Genomic DNA, 20,278 nt, shown 5'->3' with positions numbered 1-20,278 from the left:
CTGCTCTGCCCAGAAAAACCCAAGTCGTGGCCTCTCTCGGCCCAGAGAGGTCCTAAGTTTTGAGTCCCATACCCAAGTCTTGGTATCTCTCTGCCAACACATGGACTCTAAAAAATCTCTGAATCAGGCCTGATAGGCGGTTGGGTACGGGTAAACAGTTTCGCGAGAAATGCATTGAAGTTCTCTGATATGTTGGAAATGCACTGGATTTTAAGCGAATTTATTACAAAACTTTAGCGCATTTCAATGTATAAAAACACATTTATTTTGCAATGTTTCAGACTTTTGGCGTCCTGAGTTGAATCTTGAATTCTATGAGGAGAACGAGCAATGGGAGCTATTGAAACCAGTGACGTCACTGAAACAGACATTCTTTACTGAAGGGAACCCATTCGAGGAACGGATTAGTTCAAATATATTGTTCTGTATTTGTAATTTTTTTGATTTCGAACTGATTGCTTCCCAGTTCTCATGAACAAATTTTCTGTAACGAGCCAGTGTAACATGGATATAACTGGAACATGGACGTATAAGAAAATTATTAGAATCAGTGGAAAACATGAAATTGAGTGCAAAATAATGGAATGGGCGGGAGTTTTTTGAAAACTTGAGTGGAATGAGCGATATAAACGTAAAAAGTGGGTGGAAAGAGAAGAAACAATGTGGAAACATTTTCAAATTGCTTTTTTTTGTCATTGATTTTTATTGCCTAAGTGACATTTCTGGCTTATGCCATTGATAAAATTAAGATAATTTAATTTATTTTTCAGGCTTTAAAAAGCAAATTTGAACTCTTTTTTGCTGCATCGGACAATTATTAGATTTTTTAAAAATAAATTTTGATACAACAGGATGATTTTGCAACAACCGATTGAAGTATTTTAAATGCATTTGACATTTTTCACGCAAACTTTTTTGATAAGTTTCTTAAGTTTTCAGACGTTTCTTCAATACAAAAATGAATCAATTATGTCAAAATGCTGCCTCTTTGTATTTTTGTCAACTTTTGACTACATTTATGATTTTGTGCATTTGAGATGTGTTATCACGATACCGATTTTTGTCCAGACAAACGTTATTTCCTACGATGAGATAGTTGAACTTATTATGGCTGGTTTTGAAAACAAGTTAATTTTCTTAAGTTTGCGGCCTTTTGTTGCCTAGTGTGACATCTGTTCTATAAGCAGTCACAGATGAAAAATTGACATGAAAACAAATATTATTATCCTTGTGAGATAACGTAGATAAGGATTCAATTACATAGTTCTAGAGATTTTGCAAAGTGTTTATATCAATTTCAAGTTGCGGGAACAACCAGCTCGTTTTGGTTGCGATAAGAACAAAAGTCATTGTTTTCTCAAGTCTCACTTCTGACTTGATTGATACACAACATGCTCCAGGGGAAAAGAGGGGCCAACTAACATCCAAGAGGGGCCAGATCGTCGGAGAGGGTGTAACCCAAGTTGCCTAGATAACCGTTTCGAAAAAAGTCAAGAAAAAATGGGCTAATCAGCCATAACGCGTGCGAGGGCGGAGACAGGGCGGACGTACGGGCCGTAAGCTGTTTTCACCTTCACCACACGGTGTTGTCCATCTTGTCCAGAGTAGACTTCGAGAACACGTCCAAGGGGCCAAGTTCCACGTGGAGTCATATCTTTCAGAATCCAAACGATGTCATTGACTCTGAGTGGTGTTTGGTCATTATCCCTCCATTTGGACCTCTTTAACAGTGTTGGAAGATACTTCTTAAAGAATGGTTTTCAGAAATGGTTGACCATTTGCTGCACGTTCTTCCATTTGCTGCACGTCCTTGCGGGATCCTAACTGTCGATATTTCCTGGTGGGAGAAATTTGAACGGTCTGTTGATCAGAAAAAGGTTTGGCGTGAGAAGCACTTCCTTTTCTGGAAGGTCAGCGACAATCTTTAGTGGTCTGAAGTTCAATATAGTTTCGGTCTCGACCAAAGTTATCCTGAACACACAAAACGACAATCTTCTGGAGCCTAGAATGGTCAATAGAATGCGTTTTGCGGTCTGAATCAAAAGCTCCCAAATACCGCCAAAATGAGGTCCATAGGGAGGATTAATTTTCCAGGATTGTGTTCGTTGTTGCCAATGCTTTGTAGATTTTGTCTTTGTCGAGACGTTTCAATCATTTTTTAGATCCTCAGATGAACCAATAAATGTCTTGCCATTGTCGCTGAGCATTCTTGTTGGCTGGCATCTGCGGCTTACAAAACGTCGATAGGCGTTTAAAACAGTGTCAGTGTTGAGATCGGGACAATTTTCTAGATGAACACACCTAGTAAGCAAGCAAGTAAAGATGAGGCCGTAGTGTTTTTCAATATGTTCCTTGGCATCTCCTATATAAAAGGGTCCAAAAGACTCAACTCCGCTGCTCCCGAAAATATACTGGGTAGAGTCTGTCGGAAAACGGCAGGCAGGGAGGGGAGCCATGACAGGTTGAATGTTTTGAGCGGCAAATTGTCTGCAGAGAAAACATCTGTATTTTATACTCAAAAGTGTTTTTCTGAGTCCTTTTTGTGAATCTGTTTGCCAGTAACAGGGGAGACTTTTGTCCTCAAAATTGTTTTGGGGGTAGTTTTTGTTCTTTGAACGAGGGGTAAACCATAAAACGTCAGAGAATGTAGATGAGGATTCAAATACATAGTTCTAGACAGTTTGCAAAGTTTTTATATCATTTCCAAGTTGCGGGAACAACCAACTCGTTATGGTTACGATAAGGACAATAGTCAATGTTTTTTTTTGAATTTTCACTTCTGCCTTGATTGTTGCACAACAATCCTGCAATTTAGGGGGAAACTTGCTTGCAAAGCTTTGAGCGCAATTGGGTCCTATCTGAATCTAATTTCTTCATTGATATTTTCCTCAAAACAAAATCCATAGTAACAAAGGTCGCAAAGTTATGAAGCAAACACCCTATTCGCTGAATTTCCGCCTAAAGTTTTAGCGCAAAAACCTTACATAATAAGGCGCTGAAATTTGTGAAAACGCGCTTCTAGATTCTGTCACTGTCTCTGAATAGAGCGGGTTTCGGTCAATCACCTCTACGTTCATGCCCATAAGAGAGTTGAAAGGAATTAAGTCATTGTTTAGTTTCTGTTTTTTCACATTTTGTTTCATTTCAGGGTCTGTCTGTAAATTTACGATTGAAACGACGACATTTGTTCTACGCCGTCTTTATTGTGTGCCCAAACGTGATCTTATATGTGCTGTCTGGGCTAACATTTCTGCTTCCAACGGACTCTGGAGAGAAGGTGTCTTTCTCAGTAACCCTACTTTTGGCACAGGTTGTACACGTTGTGACCTGTTTCCCTGCCAGCCCCCACTACCCCCTCCCCATTTCGCCTGGTAGATTATGACAACCAACAAAGATTTCTGAACCTTTATAATAGTACTGTTTTGATGAAAAAGGTTGCGTGTTTGAGGTCAGAAGTTTTTGAAAAAGTTGGAAAGTCCATTGAAAAAATTGAACTACTACACAAACGAAAGACTTCTAAAACATGCATGAACTGCAAATCAAGTGACGCAAAAAAGATAGGTATAATTTTTTCAGCTAAAAATTGTGCAATCACCGAATTTTTAGAAACTCTCAAAACGAAACTTCTTTCCAATCAGTTGAAAAAACCAACAAATTCAACAAAGTCAGACATCAGGTCTTGACAGTCGCGTTGAAAAAATGAAGACCTTGCAACAATTACGGTGGAAAAAACATAAAAATATCACAAGAATTTATCTCCTGGAAAAAATAAAAATTTTAACTCGAGAAAAAAGGCACAGTTCAAACACTAGACGAATTTTGTCTGCTATAATTTGAAACCATAAATTTGTTTGCAATCCAGTAACAGTTCTTCACCTAATTACAAGAAAAGGGGTTTTTTAAAATAAAAATATGGTGTCCAAAAACTTGGCGCATTTAATTTGCTTCCACACACCTAACCTGAAACCCTATTTTACTCTTCTTCCTCAATTTTAGAGTGTTCTGCTTTAGTGCTTGCAATATCGCAGCCTAAAGTGGAATAGGGTTCCCTAACTCTAATGAAAGCCCCATTCAAAATAAAAAGTTTGGCGATATACTCAAATTAGTGAGTAACAGTGACACGATTTATGTCACTTGTTTGTAAAAAGTGATAAAAGCAATCACGATTGACAACTGAATGAAAATCCCTGAGAATGAATGATAATATTTTTCTGTAAATATTTAATTGTAGTCATGATTCTCGAAATATTTGAAGAAAAAGTGTCAGTCAGACAGTGTTCTTTGTTGTGTCGACAACAACATTTAAAATTTAAAAAAAATGCACAGGGGGTTTTATTTACCAAGCGCAACGATCGGTAGAAACTTTGGAATCTAAATAAAATTTTTTTCCTATGTGACAACAACGAGAAATTTGCTTTTATAAGAGAAGCATCAGATTAATCTAAAACTCAAACAAATTCAAAGTGGGAACAAAAAACAACACAAGAGGAAAGACAGTTTTTAGTTATATACTTCGTTGAAACGTGGCTCAAAGAACAGAACAATAACATACGTTTATCTATTAATTGCTGCCAACCGTTAGTAATATGCAACTGTGAACAGTGAGACGTGGTGGAACTGCAATGGGCTTCGACTGTTGTTTATCTCCATCATAATTTCAGCCGAGTTATCAAAAACTGTTTAAGATTACTTTGAAATTCTGACACCTAATTCAAAACAAATGTATCTGATGTGTGGAGATTTATAGATTGGACACTTGAAATCGACTGTAAAATTTTTGACATTACAATGTTTTCCCGGAAGCCATTATCGTAACAAACTGTGCATGACAAAAATCACCAGGGAGACGATATTTTCTCCAGCCAGAATTGATGTAGCCTGTTGCTCATGAGAAGTACATGTGAACATTCAAAATCTACTATATCTGATCATCACACGGTTCATACTGATCTAGGTTATGGACTCAAAGAAACAGGGCTCAAAATGCAACAGTACTACAGAAATTGGGCTGGCCCAGAATACAATATTGCAGTAGAATATCCAGTCCGCACACTGGAACACAAATTACAGTGTTTTCAGAAAAACCAGGATCTCCCGGAGCGTGATTTGGTCCATGAAATAATTGAACAAATTCTTTATGATGAAATACTATATTATGTTCCAGAGAAACAATCTAAACCAATCAGTTAAAAGTTTTCAGTTGAGAAAGACCTTGCGGTAAAAAGCAAAATTAATGTTAAAGGTGTGTGCGAAATAAAAAACAAAAAAAGAGAAATACAACAGAAATAGGAATTACCCACAAAACATATTCGCAAGAAAAGAGAAAAACTCGTGAGCAAAATTTTGTTGAAAGCGCATGGAGTACTGACAAAATTTTTTCAATATTTTCTTCCATTTTTTTAGCAATCAAAACTTTGGAAGGGGGCACAAAAAACGACAGAACACCTCAACACACAACGGGACAAAATATTTCAAAATTTTTTCACAAAAAAGAGAAATAAGATAAGCCGATTGGGTCCTGAGTAAGAACACTAGACAAAAGACAGTGTCGCCAAGAAGATTAAAAACCAGGAAAACAAGTAGAGCTCAGGCTACGATTAATTCATTTTTTTTTATATTCAAAAAAAAAACAGTTCCTTTTTAATCCGATTTGACCTTTTTGGTTTTCCGATGGTTAAAGAACGGAAAGTCATCACCTTGAAATAGAAGGCAGATACCAATATTGCTGAAAATTACCGACCAATCAGTTTGTTGTCTAACGTAGGCCAACTTTTCTTGAAAAATTCAATTTATTAAACAAAATTCAGTTTAGAGTCACAAAAAAGAGCACTTTTGAAGTCTTAGTGAAAACCTTTGAGAGCGTCGTTCAAAATGGGGAAGATGGTATTGCAGAATCAAAAACTGTTTTGATCTCCCTTATAAAACATCTGATACAGCTAAGCATAATATCTATCTAATTAAACTGAGCACCTTCAAGTGAGGGGTCAAATGCAAAACCTTTTGGATTTTCATCGATTTGATAGTCAACACTGTCTAAATTCAAGAATCTTTACTCCAATTTTGCTAAAATTGTGCAAGGGTTGCCTCAAAGAACAGTACATGGACCATTTCTTTGTCTTATGTATACAAATGACGGAGACGGTTACTGTAATCAGAAATGTTTAATATTATAAGCCGGAGAAACTTTTGTAGAAAATTAAAAATCAAAATTTTGCTGAAATCTAATACCCCGTACCGCAGTGACCAGTTCTAGGACCATTTTTGTCTTATAACAGAGTAATTTATTTTATAGAAGAACAATTTTTGTCTTAATATGTATATTTATGAAATTGAAGATTACGTAATCAGAACAGTTTGACATTATATGCTGACGATACTATCGTAAAACAATAAAGAAAATCAACAACTGAAGCTAGCTGTCAATTTCCATATCCTGTTAGTGATTACTCTACAGAAGTCAACAAACCCACAAAGAACTTGAAAAAGAAGACAAGCTTTATGAACATGGAATCCAAAGGAACGAGTTCATCACAAAAACTGTTTAGAAAAATTCTACACCACTAAAACACTTAGGGATAGTTTGAAAGATAATCTAACTTTCGGCAAACATATTAAAAACTTTCGTTTTTCAAAAATGAATAAAATCTCTCGATTATCATAGTGGCTCTGATCAATGCTAAAAGTAAATGACTTGTTATTAACATACAAAATTCATGTTAAGTCAGTTGAGAGTTATGGCGTGCTAATCCATGGAACAAGCAACAAAATCCTAATTCTGCCATCAGAGTAAAAAAACAGCCCGAATTTTTAGTTTTTCTATAAACCTAAGTCAGCGTGAACTTGACCGGAACGAGAATCCAATCATTTTTTTCCATAAAAGTATTGCACATTTTTGAACTGTTTAAATATTTAACTGAAATTTTATGGACAGAATACCACATTGATTGTTTCACAAATGTAGTTAGTGATGAAAGAAACCCCTAGGACCTATTGATGACCTGTCGAGCAGATTCCGTATTATGCTAAATGAATTATTCCAGACGCTTTGCAAACAAATGTCCATTCTACTTGCGAACAATAAATTATTTTTGAGTGAGAAAAGTGCTTAAGCGACGCTGACTCTTTGGCCCGGATCCATATTATCAATAAATTGAGTAGACATGGTAACAAAAACAGAATTTTTGCGTCCGGGGGTGTTTGGGGGGGGGGGGGGTGAGGCTGAGGGAAGCAGTTCCTTAGGTTGTGTCATTTGGAACCCTGACCAGTGTATTCCCGGCAAGTTCTCTCAACTTCCCTCTCCTGGCTTACTTTGTGCTGGCTGTGACACTGCATATGAGCTTTCTATGTTTCTGCGCAGTGATAGGTAAGCAAAAAAAACATTTTTTTAAAAAAAAGAGTCAAAGTAGCTGTTTTTTTTCAAATGGCATTGATGGAATACTGAAATCGGAATTTTACAGTTTAAATTATCTGTCATTGTTGGTTCTCGAAATTTGAATTGGTTCAATGTGTTACTTCTACAGGATTTCTAGTTAGTTTCTTGGCTAACTAGTTGATATTTAGTTAACTAATTTCGCAATTTTATTAGGTCACGAAAGAGACCTCAAACACAGAAAGTTTACCAAATAAATTATTATTTTGAGCATGAAAATTCATCGACCACTGAGTTTCAAAAATTATATTATGTACTTTTTGTCAATGAGAACGGATCACAGTTTTTTCACATGTAGGACTACGGCCTGTTCGCAGCCTTTTGGGTACAGATATTATGTTTCCTTAGTCCATTATTTGAGTTGGGTGGGGGGGGGGGAGGGGGAGGGGGAGGGGGAGGGGGGAGGGGGAGGGAGGAGGTGAATATGGTTTTAACTAAGAGACATAAATGGTTTATCTACAGTGCTACAAATCACAAAATTGAATTCCAGTCTAAATTATTGTTTGGTACGTCTGTCCGTGGGTAATTTTATCTCGATCATATTGCATTTTTTGCTGCCCCGCCACAAGTGATTTGGTTTTATGTGAGTTTGAATTCATGCACGCCCCCTTTCCCATTTTGTCATTTTCATTTTTTTTAGTACGCGAGAACTGTGTGCAGGCCTAATTTGCGAGATCTTTTTGTGGCTTCTATTGTTCAGCGCTGATACCCCCCCCCCCAACCCAACACCACCACCACCATTGGGTTCCAAGATCTAAGTTGATCAGAATGAAGGGTCGTATGTAGTCTGCTGACTTGTATATTGCGTTTGATTCAATATTTTTAAGAGTAGCTGTTCTTCCACTATATTTTTTGTATCAAGGCTTTCGTTTTGATGTCATTTTCTTCGTTTTCATTAGTTTCCGTCGTTTAAGTCGTCTTTTACTTGTAAGAAATGATCGTTTCTTCGTCGTTTTTTGTCGTTTCTTACGTCGTTTTTTACAAATGACGGAAAATACGATCATTTCTCACAAAAAATAACGACGAAAATACGATCATTCCTTACGTAAAAAGATCGACGGAAAACGATCATTTCTTACAAAAAAAACGATGAAATAACAAACAAAACGACAATTACCTCGTACTGCACAGAAAAACCCGCCTTCCTTCCCCTTTCCCCTGATGTTGACGATGTCCCTGGTCTTCCTAACCCGGGGATCGCATGTCATTCACCTTCGCATAGATGCAGAAAGGTCGCCGCACCACAAGCAAGTTGTGGATAGGCAATCACACACTACGACTAATATACCTATTATTATTATTATGATACAAATGCAATCTAGGGTACCAGTTAAAAACGGCAATAAGCGCCTGTATCCCGCCAAAATTACCTGCGAATTGCAGCTCTGTGCGACAGCTACAACAACAACAACAACGATTACCAGGTATGGGCTTTGATGGTTTTTGTTTAAAGCAAACGATTAAAAAAACGACAATTTCTAACAAGTCAAAAACAAAATTCCTCAACACGGGTATGTGTCTTTTGTCTTTCCTATTAACCCCCCCCCCACCACCACCACCACCACCACCACCAGCTTAGTCGGCATATTACATATAGTCCCTTCTCCCCTCCCTCCCCCCGCGCACAATCATGATGAATAACATATACCATAATTGGGGCAATAGCTATAATTTCGTGGAGGTGCGTGTTCTATAATGAGAAAACTCCTCATTTGGTTTGTTTAATGTTCAATTTTGGGGTCTTTCGCATTATACCCCCCCATGAAATTATAGCCCCCCATTATGGTATATTTACCATGATTGGGGGGGGGGGGGGTTATAGGTTATCTGACCACTAAGCTGGGGGGGGGGGCTATAATGGGAAAGACCCCAATTTTGTCTTTTAGTCGTGTCGATTCACATTAACTGCTCCCAACTTGAAATGCCGAGCAGAATTCAAAGTCTCATTTCGTCAAAGCTGCTATTCTTTTTGTGCTTAAAGCCGCATGCCAGTCAAGTGAGCAGTTCTCAAAAACATCTGTGGGCTCACAAAACGTGCCAAACTTCGGACCGTGAAATGAGCGTTGGCAATGATGTTCCGGCCGGACGTGAACAAACTAATGCGACCTTGAATCATGAGGAAAAACTTGCTGAACGATGGAGATCTCTTTCTTCAGTCATGGACCGCACAGTTCTAATCGTGCACGTTGTTGTGTTTTTAGCAGTTCTATGCCTCTTCTACGAGCAAATAAAAGAATAGAAAGCTGTGCCTCCCCCCTCCCCACCCCCCCCCATCACTCACAAAAACTTAAGAAAAATACTTTTTTGGAAACTATTGCTATGCAGAGTTGATTTTATGATTTTGGGGATTTCAGTTACAATTGATCACTCAGTATACTCCCAATTTTTTTAATTTTTGTAAATTTTTGACAAATTTTCAAGTCATTGCCATTCAAAAAATGCATTTTCGAAGTAAAATCCGTGACCTGAGTGGTTATAATCATTAAATTATAGTCGTATATCACCTGAGTTTATCTCTTAATTAACATTTGAAACTCAAATATGATTGAGATGGAGACGGCCGTATTGGCCGACAGGGCGTTTAGCCGACAACCAAAAAATTAGAAATTTAGCGACAATTTACGTAAAATGCGCAAGTATATTTATTCTTTTAAAACGGTACTTCGTAACCCGTGTTGAGGAATTTTGTTTTTCACTTGTAAGAAATCGTCATTTTTTAATCGTTTTCATTCGACAAAAAACGATCAAAGCCTTTACGTGGTAATCGTCGTTTTGTTCGTTATTTCGTCGTTATGTTTATGTTGGAAATGATCGTTTTTTCAAGAAACAACGAAAAAACGTGATCCCCTTTGGGATTCGAACCATTGAACTTGAGATACCTCATTCACTCACCACTGCGCTATCAGGTCATAATTGAAACATGCCAAAACGATCTAATAGAGAAAAACTAGTTCAAGAGCAATTAAACGACAACAAAAACGATCAAAAAACGACGATTTCTTTTTAAAAAAAAACGACGTAAGAAACGACAAAAAAACGACGAAAAAACGATTATTTCTTACCCTTAAAAGACGACTTAAACGACGGAAACTAATGAAAACTACGAAAACGACGACAAAACGACGAAAACTACGATCTCTTACAAAATAATGTCATTTTTTCGTCGTTGTCCTCAACACGGGAAGCCGGCAAATATGAGGCACAGTTTTTATCAACTAGCATGCCAAAGGTCTATCCGTGGTTTGCTTGTATTTTGGGTTATATAATTTGAAAATAATAAAAACGCAAATGCATTAAAAATTTTCCCAATAGCCTTTCTTAGCAATTGCAAACTTTCTTTTCTTTTTCTCAATTGAAATGTCTGCTGTTTCAGCATTTAGTGGCTGGCTATTGTATACCGGCAATAGTGGTAAATAAAGATGATATTTTCAAAATGAAAGAAAACATTTGTTGAACTATTCGCTTTGTCGGCTATCAAAGTATCAGCGTTCTCCATTTTGAGACTTTAGCGTCTGTGATTGGTCATCCTGTCTATATACAAAAAGATATATCTTGGTCAGTCAGATGTCTACTCTTGTATTGAAAAGGATTATTGAAGTGTTTGAACAACACATGCTTGGGTGCTTCTAAACTGTAGGTTTACTGTTTTTTAAAGGTATATGTACTTTCCTAAGGTATGCAAATTTTGCTCACGTCTTGCACGATTTCTAAACAAACTTCCATAGCACTCAAAAACAAAAATGAGATTTCACTGCTACCAAAAATTTTCTAAAAGAATAGAAACAGAAAAACTGCGCAATACATATATAGATTTGTGTTGTTGTTTATGCAAACTTTTGCTAAAAACTCAAATTGAGAAAAAAATATAGTCTTCTATTGTCACATTTTTTTTGATTGGCTTTCAAAACCGAGGTTTTTCCATCTTTTGAAGTAAACAATGATGCATAAACTATCAAGATTGTCTCACAATGTTTTAACAAAATGGTAATTCAAACCACAAGTACTTTAATCTTTGTTTTTATATCATATACCGATGTATCGTAAACAAATTTAAAAAAGTTTTCAATGATGATCCAACTCGTCTGTTGACGGTTCTGTGAAAACTGAATACAAAAATCGACTTATTAAACCATTCTATAGACTTTAAAAAGTTTTTTAGGTCGATATTTGTATTGAGTTTTCACAGAGCAGTCAAAACACGAGTCGGATCATCATTGAAAACTTTTTTATTTAATTCAGATTATTTCCGATTTTTTTGCGACCCAGAAATTAGAAATAAATAACAGGCAGAATACCCCCTGGAAATTTGTCATCTTTACCTTTCAAAAGACTATGATCGAGTGATAGTTTTTACGTAAAAACTAAATTCGACTTATGAAAACAACGAATCTCTGCTTAAGCTGTAATGTTGGACAATGTATATTAAAATAATTTCTTCTTTATAAAGAAGAAATTTTTTACTATACACTGTCCAGTATTATAGCTCAAGAGATTCGGTCTTTTCACAAGTCGAGTTTAGTCTTTACATAAAAACTATTGTCTGATCTTTTTGATGTCGGGCTGACAAATTTTTCAAACTATATTGACAGTTGTTTATTTCAAATTTGGGCTTCCTTGAGGTAAATTCCAGCGTCTTTCTACCTCAACAATTCCAATGTCAAAATGAATCGAATTTTGTTTCAGATCAATTGTAATGATGGCGTTTTTCGCAATTATGAAGAATTGGGTGTCAAGACAATTTACCCAATTCCATTTTACCCAATGTCGTTATACCAAAGCTGCCATTTTACCCAACCCGCCATTTTACCCAATGCTTTTTACTCTATGCCTACTTTAATTTACCTTGTTTTTCAATTTAACACTTTAGTCGCAATAAAACATATAAGCAACAACATCATTATAACTAGGTCGACTTTTAATGATAAACGAGAGGAGCAAAAAGCTAAATTATTCTACAGGGTATCAATTCAAAGCATGCGCTGCATTAACCTGCTCACGAGCAAATCAAAACAATTCTAAAAACGCGTGAAATGCTGTTTTTAAACTGTCATATAGCACTTTTTGTTTCTTATGATAATTGGATAAAATATTAAAATATATCTACAATTTTTTTTACTAAACTTTCTAAATAACTCTCGTTACGATAACAACTGTTTCATAACTTATCCATAAATGTGAAAAAGTCGCGAAACTTTTCTTTGAGATTAGGCATTTTTTTCTGCTAGTTTTCTCGCCACTGTTATATTAAAACAATGGGAAGAAAAAATCGCGAGAAAAAATAGTGTTACCAACTTTACACCAGTGACAAACGTTATATGACTTTTGCGTAATCACAGCGAGAGTTGATGTTAAAAAAATATCACACGGCTGTTATCGCCCTTTTGGAGTTATTCAATAGCTCGGCTTCGCCTCGACGTTTGGTAACTTCTCGATGGCGACAACAACCTTTTTTGTGTTATTTATCAATTGTTCGATTATCATCGATTTGTCGCTGTAGTCCCGGTAACCGATTGGTTATTTTTCTCAGCCGGGCTTTTTTTCCCGAACAGATTCAAAATTGCCGACTTGAATGCGCTTCGAAACACACTTCCGCTCATAAAGTAGAAGAGAAAATTGACAGAATTGTTGAGAATCAGTGTGATTTCTGTTATTATCATTCGGAATGCAGATTGATCAGCCGAAACTTTTCCGAATGACTGGATCGCAGTAATGTTGTTCGCAGCTGTGGTTGCCGAGAAGACGAGATAAGAACCGGTTAGAAACATCAACATTATGACATAGCTTCTCTTGTTCCTCTCTTTTCGGTCATCGCGACGTTTAACTTTTGTTCGTGCTTCGGTCACATTTCGTTGGTTCCCATTTTCGGCTAATTGCGTAAATTACAAGGTAAACCAAAACCGCGAGATGATTTAGAATTATGAAACTTCTCTATATATGTTTCATTAGAGTTTCAAGTTGTTCGTCAATTTAAATCTTATTGATCTGTAAGCTATTTTTCATTGTTCCCACATTTTCTGACAAAAACGAATTTTATGCTAGCCCAGCTTTTTTGTAAGTCATGACAAACAGTGAAAAATTATTTGAAATCTGTCTATCAATAGTAAATTGCTAAAAAAAGATTTTGAAAAAAAAAATGATAAGAATAATCCAAATCAAACCTGAAAAACTAAGAGAAATTTTTAATGACACTTGCACTTGACCCACATGACTACTCAAATGACTGAAAACCAATCGACAATGACTCATTCTGCATTTTCAATTTTTTTGGACTATACTGAGATTTGAAAAAAAAATCCGATGCTTTTTTACATTTCTTTGGACTGTAAACTTTGATCACCTGCTATGCCACTTATCAGATTTTTTTCCTCAGATTTCTGTCATTCTTTAGAGCAACAATGATTAATAGCTGTTAGGAGAAGCTCCATGTATTCAGTCAGCTGTTTATATCATTGAGTTTAAATTTTATATAATTTAGATTGTTTTTGGGTGCGGTCTTTTGTAAAGAACTCTTCATAATTTTTAATGATTTCCATGTCAACTGGAAATCAAATGTGCCCGATGAGTACATCAGCAAGCAGAGCGGGTATTCAAACTAAGCGGCACGGGTAACAACAAACATTAGGCTTCAGTGCGAAAAAAGCTATTTCTGAGATAAGAGAGGAGTCAGAGGAGTCGGAGTTGTTTATAGGTTTCCAGAGTTTCAAGTTAAAACAATTTAAAACAATTCAGAATTCAATCTTTTGGTTTCTTTAAGTTTTCAATAAATTCAACTCCGTTTTTTCAAGCCGCTATTATTATGTTTTTTGTAAAGATAAGCTTATTTTCATAAATTTGCTGTTGAATAACTTTTCGTCTTTTTGTCCGAAAAGTTATTTACTTTTAGAAGTTCTGAAGTGTGATCTAAACGTTTTGAAGATCTGAAGTGTGCTAGTAAAATATATCACCTTCCTTTTGACCCTTCCTGTACATAGCATATGCTTCAATCAAATTTAATTTTTGTTTTTGAGGATTTCATTATTTTAATTTTGATGCTTATTTGAAAATGAAAAAATAATCTCTTAGGTCTTCTCTTAAAAGTATCTCAGAAAAACATCTAATAAAATGTGAATGAAAAAGTTAAGCTTTTATTAATGCTGAGCTTTATATTTAAGGAAGAATGTTTTTAAGTTTTTTAAATGTTTTTTCTCCTTTATGATGCTATCAAAATTAGCATGTTTGAATAATTGGGGCCTTTTTCTCAATTATGTAACAACATTTGCTTTTTCTTTGACAGAACATGTCAGTAGTCCTGAATTTACTCAGTTAGTGAGAATTGCGCTTTATTTGTTGTTTTTTGGTGCTCAAGTTGTATTCCAGTAATAGTCCTGCCATATTTACGAATTGCTAAAACAGATTAACCTATTTTCACCTACTTTCGCCGCTTGTTTATACAGCTGCTTATATTCATTTTGAATTCTACTCTACATGCTTTTCAACTCCTTCGTTTTATCAAGACACCGTTTAAGGGATGTTGCAAGAAAAACCTTGAGAAAAACTGAAACAATTTTCTCCCGTTAATTATGTAATCCACTTTATCGAATCAATTGGCAATTATTTCAAAAGAAACCTCGAAAATTCTGTGCCGCTCACGGAACAACCCAGCCTTCTTGTGCATACATACATACTAATACACACACACACACATATATTATATATATATATATATATATATATATATATATATAAATTTATGTGTGTGTGTTATATATATGGATACATACGAGAGAGTTAACAGTTCTATCTCTATTGGCTTATACAAACCATTATCTTTGCAAAAAGATATTTAATTCACACAGGGTAAAGGAGCAAAAAAATTCACGGGGAAACGAAAGACTTCCCTCTTATTTATTGAAATCACTTTTTCCTTGTCTTTTTCAAACTCATACGACCCCCAGCCCAAGACAACTTTCAAGCATACCAGTAGAGGATCCAGAACAAGCCGACTGAAAAGTTTGCTCTAACATATTCTCTCACCGAGCTCCAGTAATATTTTAGGAGAATATTTTTGTCGTGAAAAAAGAAAATTGACGGTCTGTCAAATTTTAGGACTCGTTTTAAATTTTTTTAAATAAAAAAGATAAAAATTAGCTCCTATATTTCGGTAAAAGAATGAAAATAATAGAATAAATTTTTAATTTTGAAAAATACACTAATGCTTTCACAAAGCTGCCCGTATCTTGGAACTCAGAGGAGATCGAGTCTTGTCATTTTATATTCAATTGAACCTTGTTATTAACAAAATGTCAAGTGCTATTCGATGGCTATATGTGGACAACAAAAGCTGAGCAAATGGGACACTAAGAGACCATTGATAGCGATCTTAGAAAAGCGGCAAGCAGTTTAGCATTAAAAAACCGCTAATAGAATTTTTGCTAAATCTCTGATGTATTATTATTTTCAAAGACTTATCCATGCATGATCAATTAAATGGAAAAATTGTTTATTTCAGTGGAAAATTATTTTGTGACCACGTGGTTAAACTGTTTTTATATGTTTGCAATCATAAAAATAGCAAATTCGCACAGCTTTGATTTCCGACTCAACCATTACCCTTTGGCTTTTCAACACTCGGTTTGTTGATTAAAGCCGAGATGAAAACCCAATTTGCGCCCAATAGGATCACGAATGGAATCCCCGAGAACACGGCATAATTCGTCGCCATTCCGTAGTAGCCAAAAAATTTTGGGTAATTATCCCAATCTGCCAGACATTTGGAATCTTCTTTTGGCACGATGTCGTAGAAATAGAGAACTGGCAGCGTGAACAAGTAGAAGAAGAAAGCAATGAAAACGGTGACTTTGTTCACAAGTTTGGCCGATGAGTGTTCTCTGTGCCAAAAAGGAGCCTAAAATCAATCAAAGGGCCTTTTCGTTGTCCCTGCAACCCCCCCCCCCCCCCAAATCTTCCGCAGTACTTTATGCCCCTCTCCCCTGCTCTCGTTGCAGAGCATGTACTACTACACAGTAAACTTTTATGTAAACAATGGCAGGTGCGCTTCCGGGACTTGCAAATAATGTGACTCCAATAAATTTGGGTGAGGAGGGGGGGGGGGGGGGAGGCACAAATGGAAAAACCCCTTTTTAAATCAATTAAACAGTGCATAGAAACTTCAAGCTTCGAAAGTTTCTTGTAAGTTGTGTTGCCTTCGTCATAAAAAATGTAAAAGACAGTTCTGATTTAGAGTCCTATAATAACCCATCTAGAGACTGATCAGTGTATAATTGACTGTAACTTTGATCAGTAACTGAACAATTTTTTTCGAACTGCAAAAATTAAAGTCAACAACTTTGTTACCCAAGACAGTCAATTATAGAAAAAAATAAGAAAAACAAATCAATAAGTCTCAACTGTTTTTTATGGAAAAGATTATCATTTTTTAACGAAGCTCTCTAGTTCAAAGAAAAGTTGACTGTACATGAGGCAAAATCTTCTGAATCACAAGAATTTTGAATATTTTATAAATTTGCTGATTTTGTCAAAAAAAAATGTTGCTGACAAATTGACACAGATTGGCGAAAATGTGGTTAGTTTTAAATTGTAAAATTTTTATTTTAAAGTTCCCTGATAATAATCTGCATTTTAAAAGATTGTTTGAAAATTAAATTATGAATCAAAACTTTACAAGCAATGAATAAATATAGAAAACGTTATACGTAACTTGAACCTTCTTTCTGGTCGATGTTACTTTTAAAAAAATGCAGGATTCAAAAATTTATTGAAAAAAAAAACGTGAAAAAAGCAGTTTATTCAAATGTCTTTACTCATATTAGTAGTATCGTATATATACAGGAAGATCGGGGGAATCGTTTGGAGATCCGTTCGGCAGAGGGGATCACTGACACCTTAGGGGAGATCTTTTATGTTACGAAAGTGGTAATTGCGCTTTATGTATTTGTCTGGCGGCTTATTGTTGGTATATATATTTCGCGAGTGTGAGAGAGGGAAGATCCTTCATGTTAGTGGTATTTTCGCTACATGTATTTGTGTGAATATACTTTGGTTGAGAGCTCAAGTGGTCAATCCTAGGAGGTAAGAACAGGATTCTTTTTGCAAGAATAAAATTTGTTGAAAAGGATGGCCAAAACGATAGCAACCATTGATCTAAAAAATAATCATGAAATTTACCTGGAGATAAAAAACAATTATCCAAAGTACTGTGAAAGCTTTCTGTATTTTCTAGCTGCTTGTCAATACCTTGATCCTGATATTGATTTGGAGGCAGCATTGAAGCTGAGACCGCATGGCGGTCTAATTGTAATTGATAATTCGTCGCTGGACAACTACTTCAAATCGTTCAAAATACTGCGACTTCATACAATACTCCACGACGCATCGGGTTTTATAGCAGAGTAGAGTCGTAAAGGCCCTGGATACTCCTATGTGTTACCTTGTCCAATTACGAACGAGTATTTGGGTCACATCACGGGATTGGCTTTTTGTTTGTTTGTGAAGACGTTCTAAAACAATTTGTTCACTTTGTTGGAATGCTGAAACAAGAAATAGTGATATTCGATTTCGAAGGTTTTTGTTACAAGAAAACTGGTTTTATAATAAAAGAGTTATCGCTTTTTTAAAATAATTATTCGGACACAATTCTTTTTCTTCCGCCAGTTTCCTACAACTCACTTTCGGCTAGTGACAGGAGATCTCAGAAGTGGGTTACTAAATTTTTACATGGTTTGTCTTGGAACAGCGGTACTTATCCTTTTTGGTTTCTCTGACAAATTTTTGTCGCCATTAAATTTCCGTTTCCGTTAGGGAAATTTTATGCCAAAGGGGAAGAGAACAGAATCACTCCAAACTCTCTTGCAGAAAGAGGTAATAGATTTGGGAACTCTCCTATGTCCGAGAGTTGAAGATATTAAATTGCCAATTGATAATATTACTTGCGCTCTGCACTCTTTCTACCTACAGGAAAAGCAAAAGAGGAAACATTGTGCTAAAAGGAAAGCGCAATTGTATTTCTATTGGATCTCTCTGCCATCCAATGAGCCGTCGAGTGGAGAAGGCAGCTCCGTCAGTTCTTCCAGTGAATTTATCTCCAAGTTTGACAGTATGTATTTACATAACGAATGATAATCAGTTGACATTGACTTTATTAAAAAAGAGAAAATAGAATCACGATGACAAAATATTCTGCGAACACAACAGATTCTCTGCAAAACTAAAGAAATGGAGACGCTGAAGAAATATTTTTTATTACTTGAAAAATATTTCTTCAAATGTACCATGTCGTTACAACAGAAAATGAGAAAATTAAACCTAACCCCTTCACCTACGCCCACGTGGCCAGCAGCAGTTCAAGTACCTCTGGACGATGAGAATTTCCCTGATGAAATTAAAATGTTGGTCAGTGAAGGCAACGTGGAGTCTATTGTCTACCTTGGAAGTGGTTACGGCATGCAGGCAAACTATAAAGTGACTTACAAAAAAGACGACAAAGACTCTAGATATACTACTTATGAATTCTTTTGGATTGAACGAGAGACTAATAATAAAGCAATTTAAACTAAAAATAACTGTATGTTAATTCATGTTTGCAAATAATTTATTTTCAATTGAGTGTTAAAGAAGACCAGATAGACTCCGCTAATGCAGGGGGTTGGGATGCTTTAGTCTTTGATGAGGAAAATCTAGAGAAGCGTTCGTGGAAGTTTTTTAATTCTAGGCTACCACGTTCCGAAGTCGTCTATTTTACTCAAATTTTAGTAATACTTTTTCTTATCGTAGTGTCTTTAACCAAGCTTGTGTTTTCCCAACTTGATTGTGAAGAATCAACATTTTGGTTTTCATTGCTTTCGTGCACAGTTGGCTATGGCCTTCCAAATACAAAGCTAAAAACAAAATAATATCCACTAGCGATAGGCTTTTTATGGCTGTTTGTGGTCCGTCCGTCGTGTTGTGGAAAAACAGAAATTATATTTCAAATGTTATTGAGAAACAATTTAGTTATATCCAAAGTTTAGTTCTATTTACTACTTCTATCAACACGAGCAGCCAAAGTTCAGCACAATAGAGCGTAAGGTGAACATATTTTCACTAAGTTTTCTGGATTCGAATTCATTTCCTAGCTGGAAAATTGTTTGCTTGTGTTTGACAATTCGTCTAAAGAAATTTGCAATGACAAAGAATTTTCAAAACTTGCAACTGCCGGACGCCATAGAAATATTAGTGTGATCTATGTTAAGCATAATTTATTTCAACAGAGTAAATGGGCGCGAACAATTGATCTGAACACAGCCCATATCATTTTGTTCAAATAACCTAGAGACATACAACAGATCGCTTTTGTTGGAAAACAGTTGAACAATACAATTTTTTTGAAAGAAAGCTATGAATTTGTGACAAAACAACCTCTTGGACACTTCACTTACTCATTGACTTAGATCCAAAAATATGAGACTCATTGCGTTATTGTTCAAATATTGTACAACCAGGTCCAACAATTTTTTATCTACCGTCCTCCAAAGCGGTTTTCACTACTTTGACAGATGAGAGAGAAAGAGTTATGTATGCTAAAACAAATGCTCGAGCAGTCCGAGAGCAATTTGAGAAAGTTCCTCAAACAAGCACCAAATAGCTTTATGAAATTTCTCTGTGAGTGTTTGCTCAATGTGACCAATGGCAACGTTCCAGTGAACAAGCAGTTACTTAAAAATCAGGAGAAATCATTTCAACAATTATTATCAAAGGAAATAAGTTTGGAGGAAAAGCAAAACGTTTTAGCCAAAAAACCAGAACTCATTCGAGCGTTGGGATTGTCATGCTATTTTTACTTGAAGGTCGAATAATGCATGTAGAAGAGTTTGT

The 20,278-nt window shown here is 35.8% G+C and overlaps 2 protein-coding genes across 2 annotated transcripts in view; one reads left to right on the top strand and one right to left on the bottom strand.

The window, feature by feature from the left end:
- Positions 1-9,668, top strand: part of LOC142345949 (neuronal acetylcholine receptor subunit beta-3-like) — a 48,457-nt gene extending 38,789 nt beyond the window's left edge. The window contains exons 3-7 of the mRNA XM_075398415.1: positions 282-407; positions 1,765-1,910; positions 3,149-3,310; positions 7,240-7,363; positions 9,316-9,668. Coding sequence (XP_075254530.1) covers positions 282-407; positions 1,765-1,910; positions 3,149-3,310; positions 7,240-7,363; positions 9,316-9,668 — 911 coding nt within the window. The remainder of the gene's footprint in view (positions 1-281; positions 408-1,764; positions 1,911-3,148; positions 3,311-7,239; positions 7,364-9,315) is intronic.
- A 3,238-nt stretch (positions 9,669-12,906) lies between these two features.
- The window catches only part of LOC142345948 (uncharacterized), a 30,132-nt gene continuing 22,760 nt past the window's right edge, over positions 12,907-20,278 (bottom strand). Inside the window, exons 3-4 of the mRNA XM_075398414.1 lie at positions 16,019-16,313; positions 12,907-13,295 (exon numbers count right to left, since the gene is read on the bottom strand). Of these exons, the coding sequence (XP_075254529.1) occupies positions 12,907-13,295; positions 16,019-16,313 (684 nt within the window). The remainder of the gene's footprint in view (positions 13,296-16,018; positions 16,314-20,278) is intronic.

This window comes from Convolutriloba macropyga, chromosome 9, assembly GCF_964194025.1.
Source record: "Convolutriloba macropyga chromosome 9, txConMacr16.3, whole genome shotgun sequence".
Lineage (NCBI taxonomy): Eukaryota > Metazoa > Xenacoelomorpha > Acoela > Convolutidae > Convolutriloba > Convolutriloba macropyga.
This window is presented reverse-complemented; position numbering and strand designations above follow the sequence as displayed.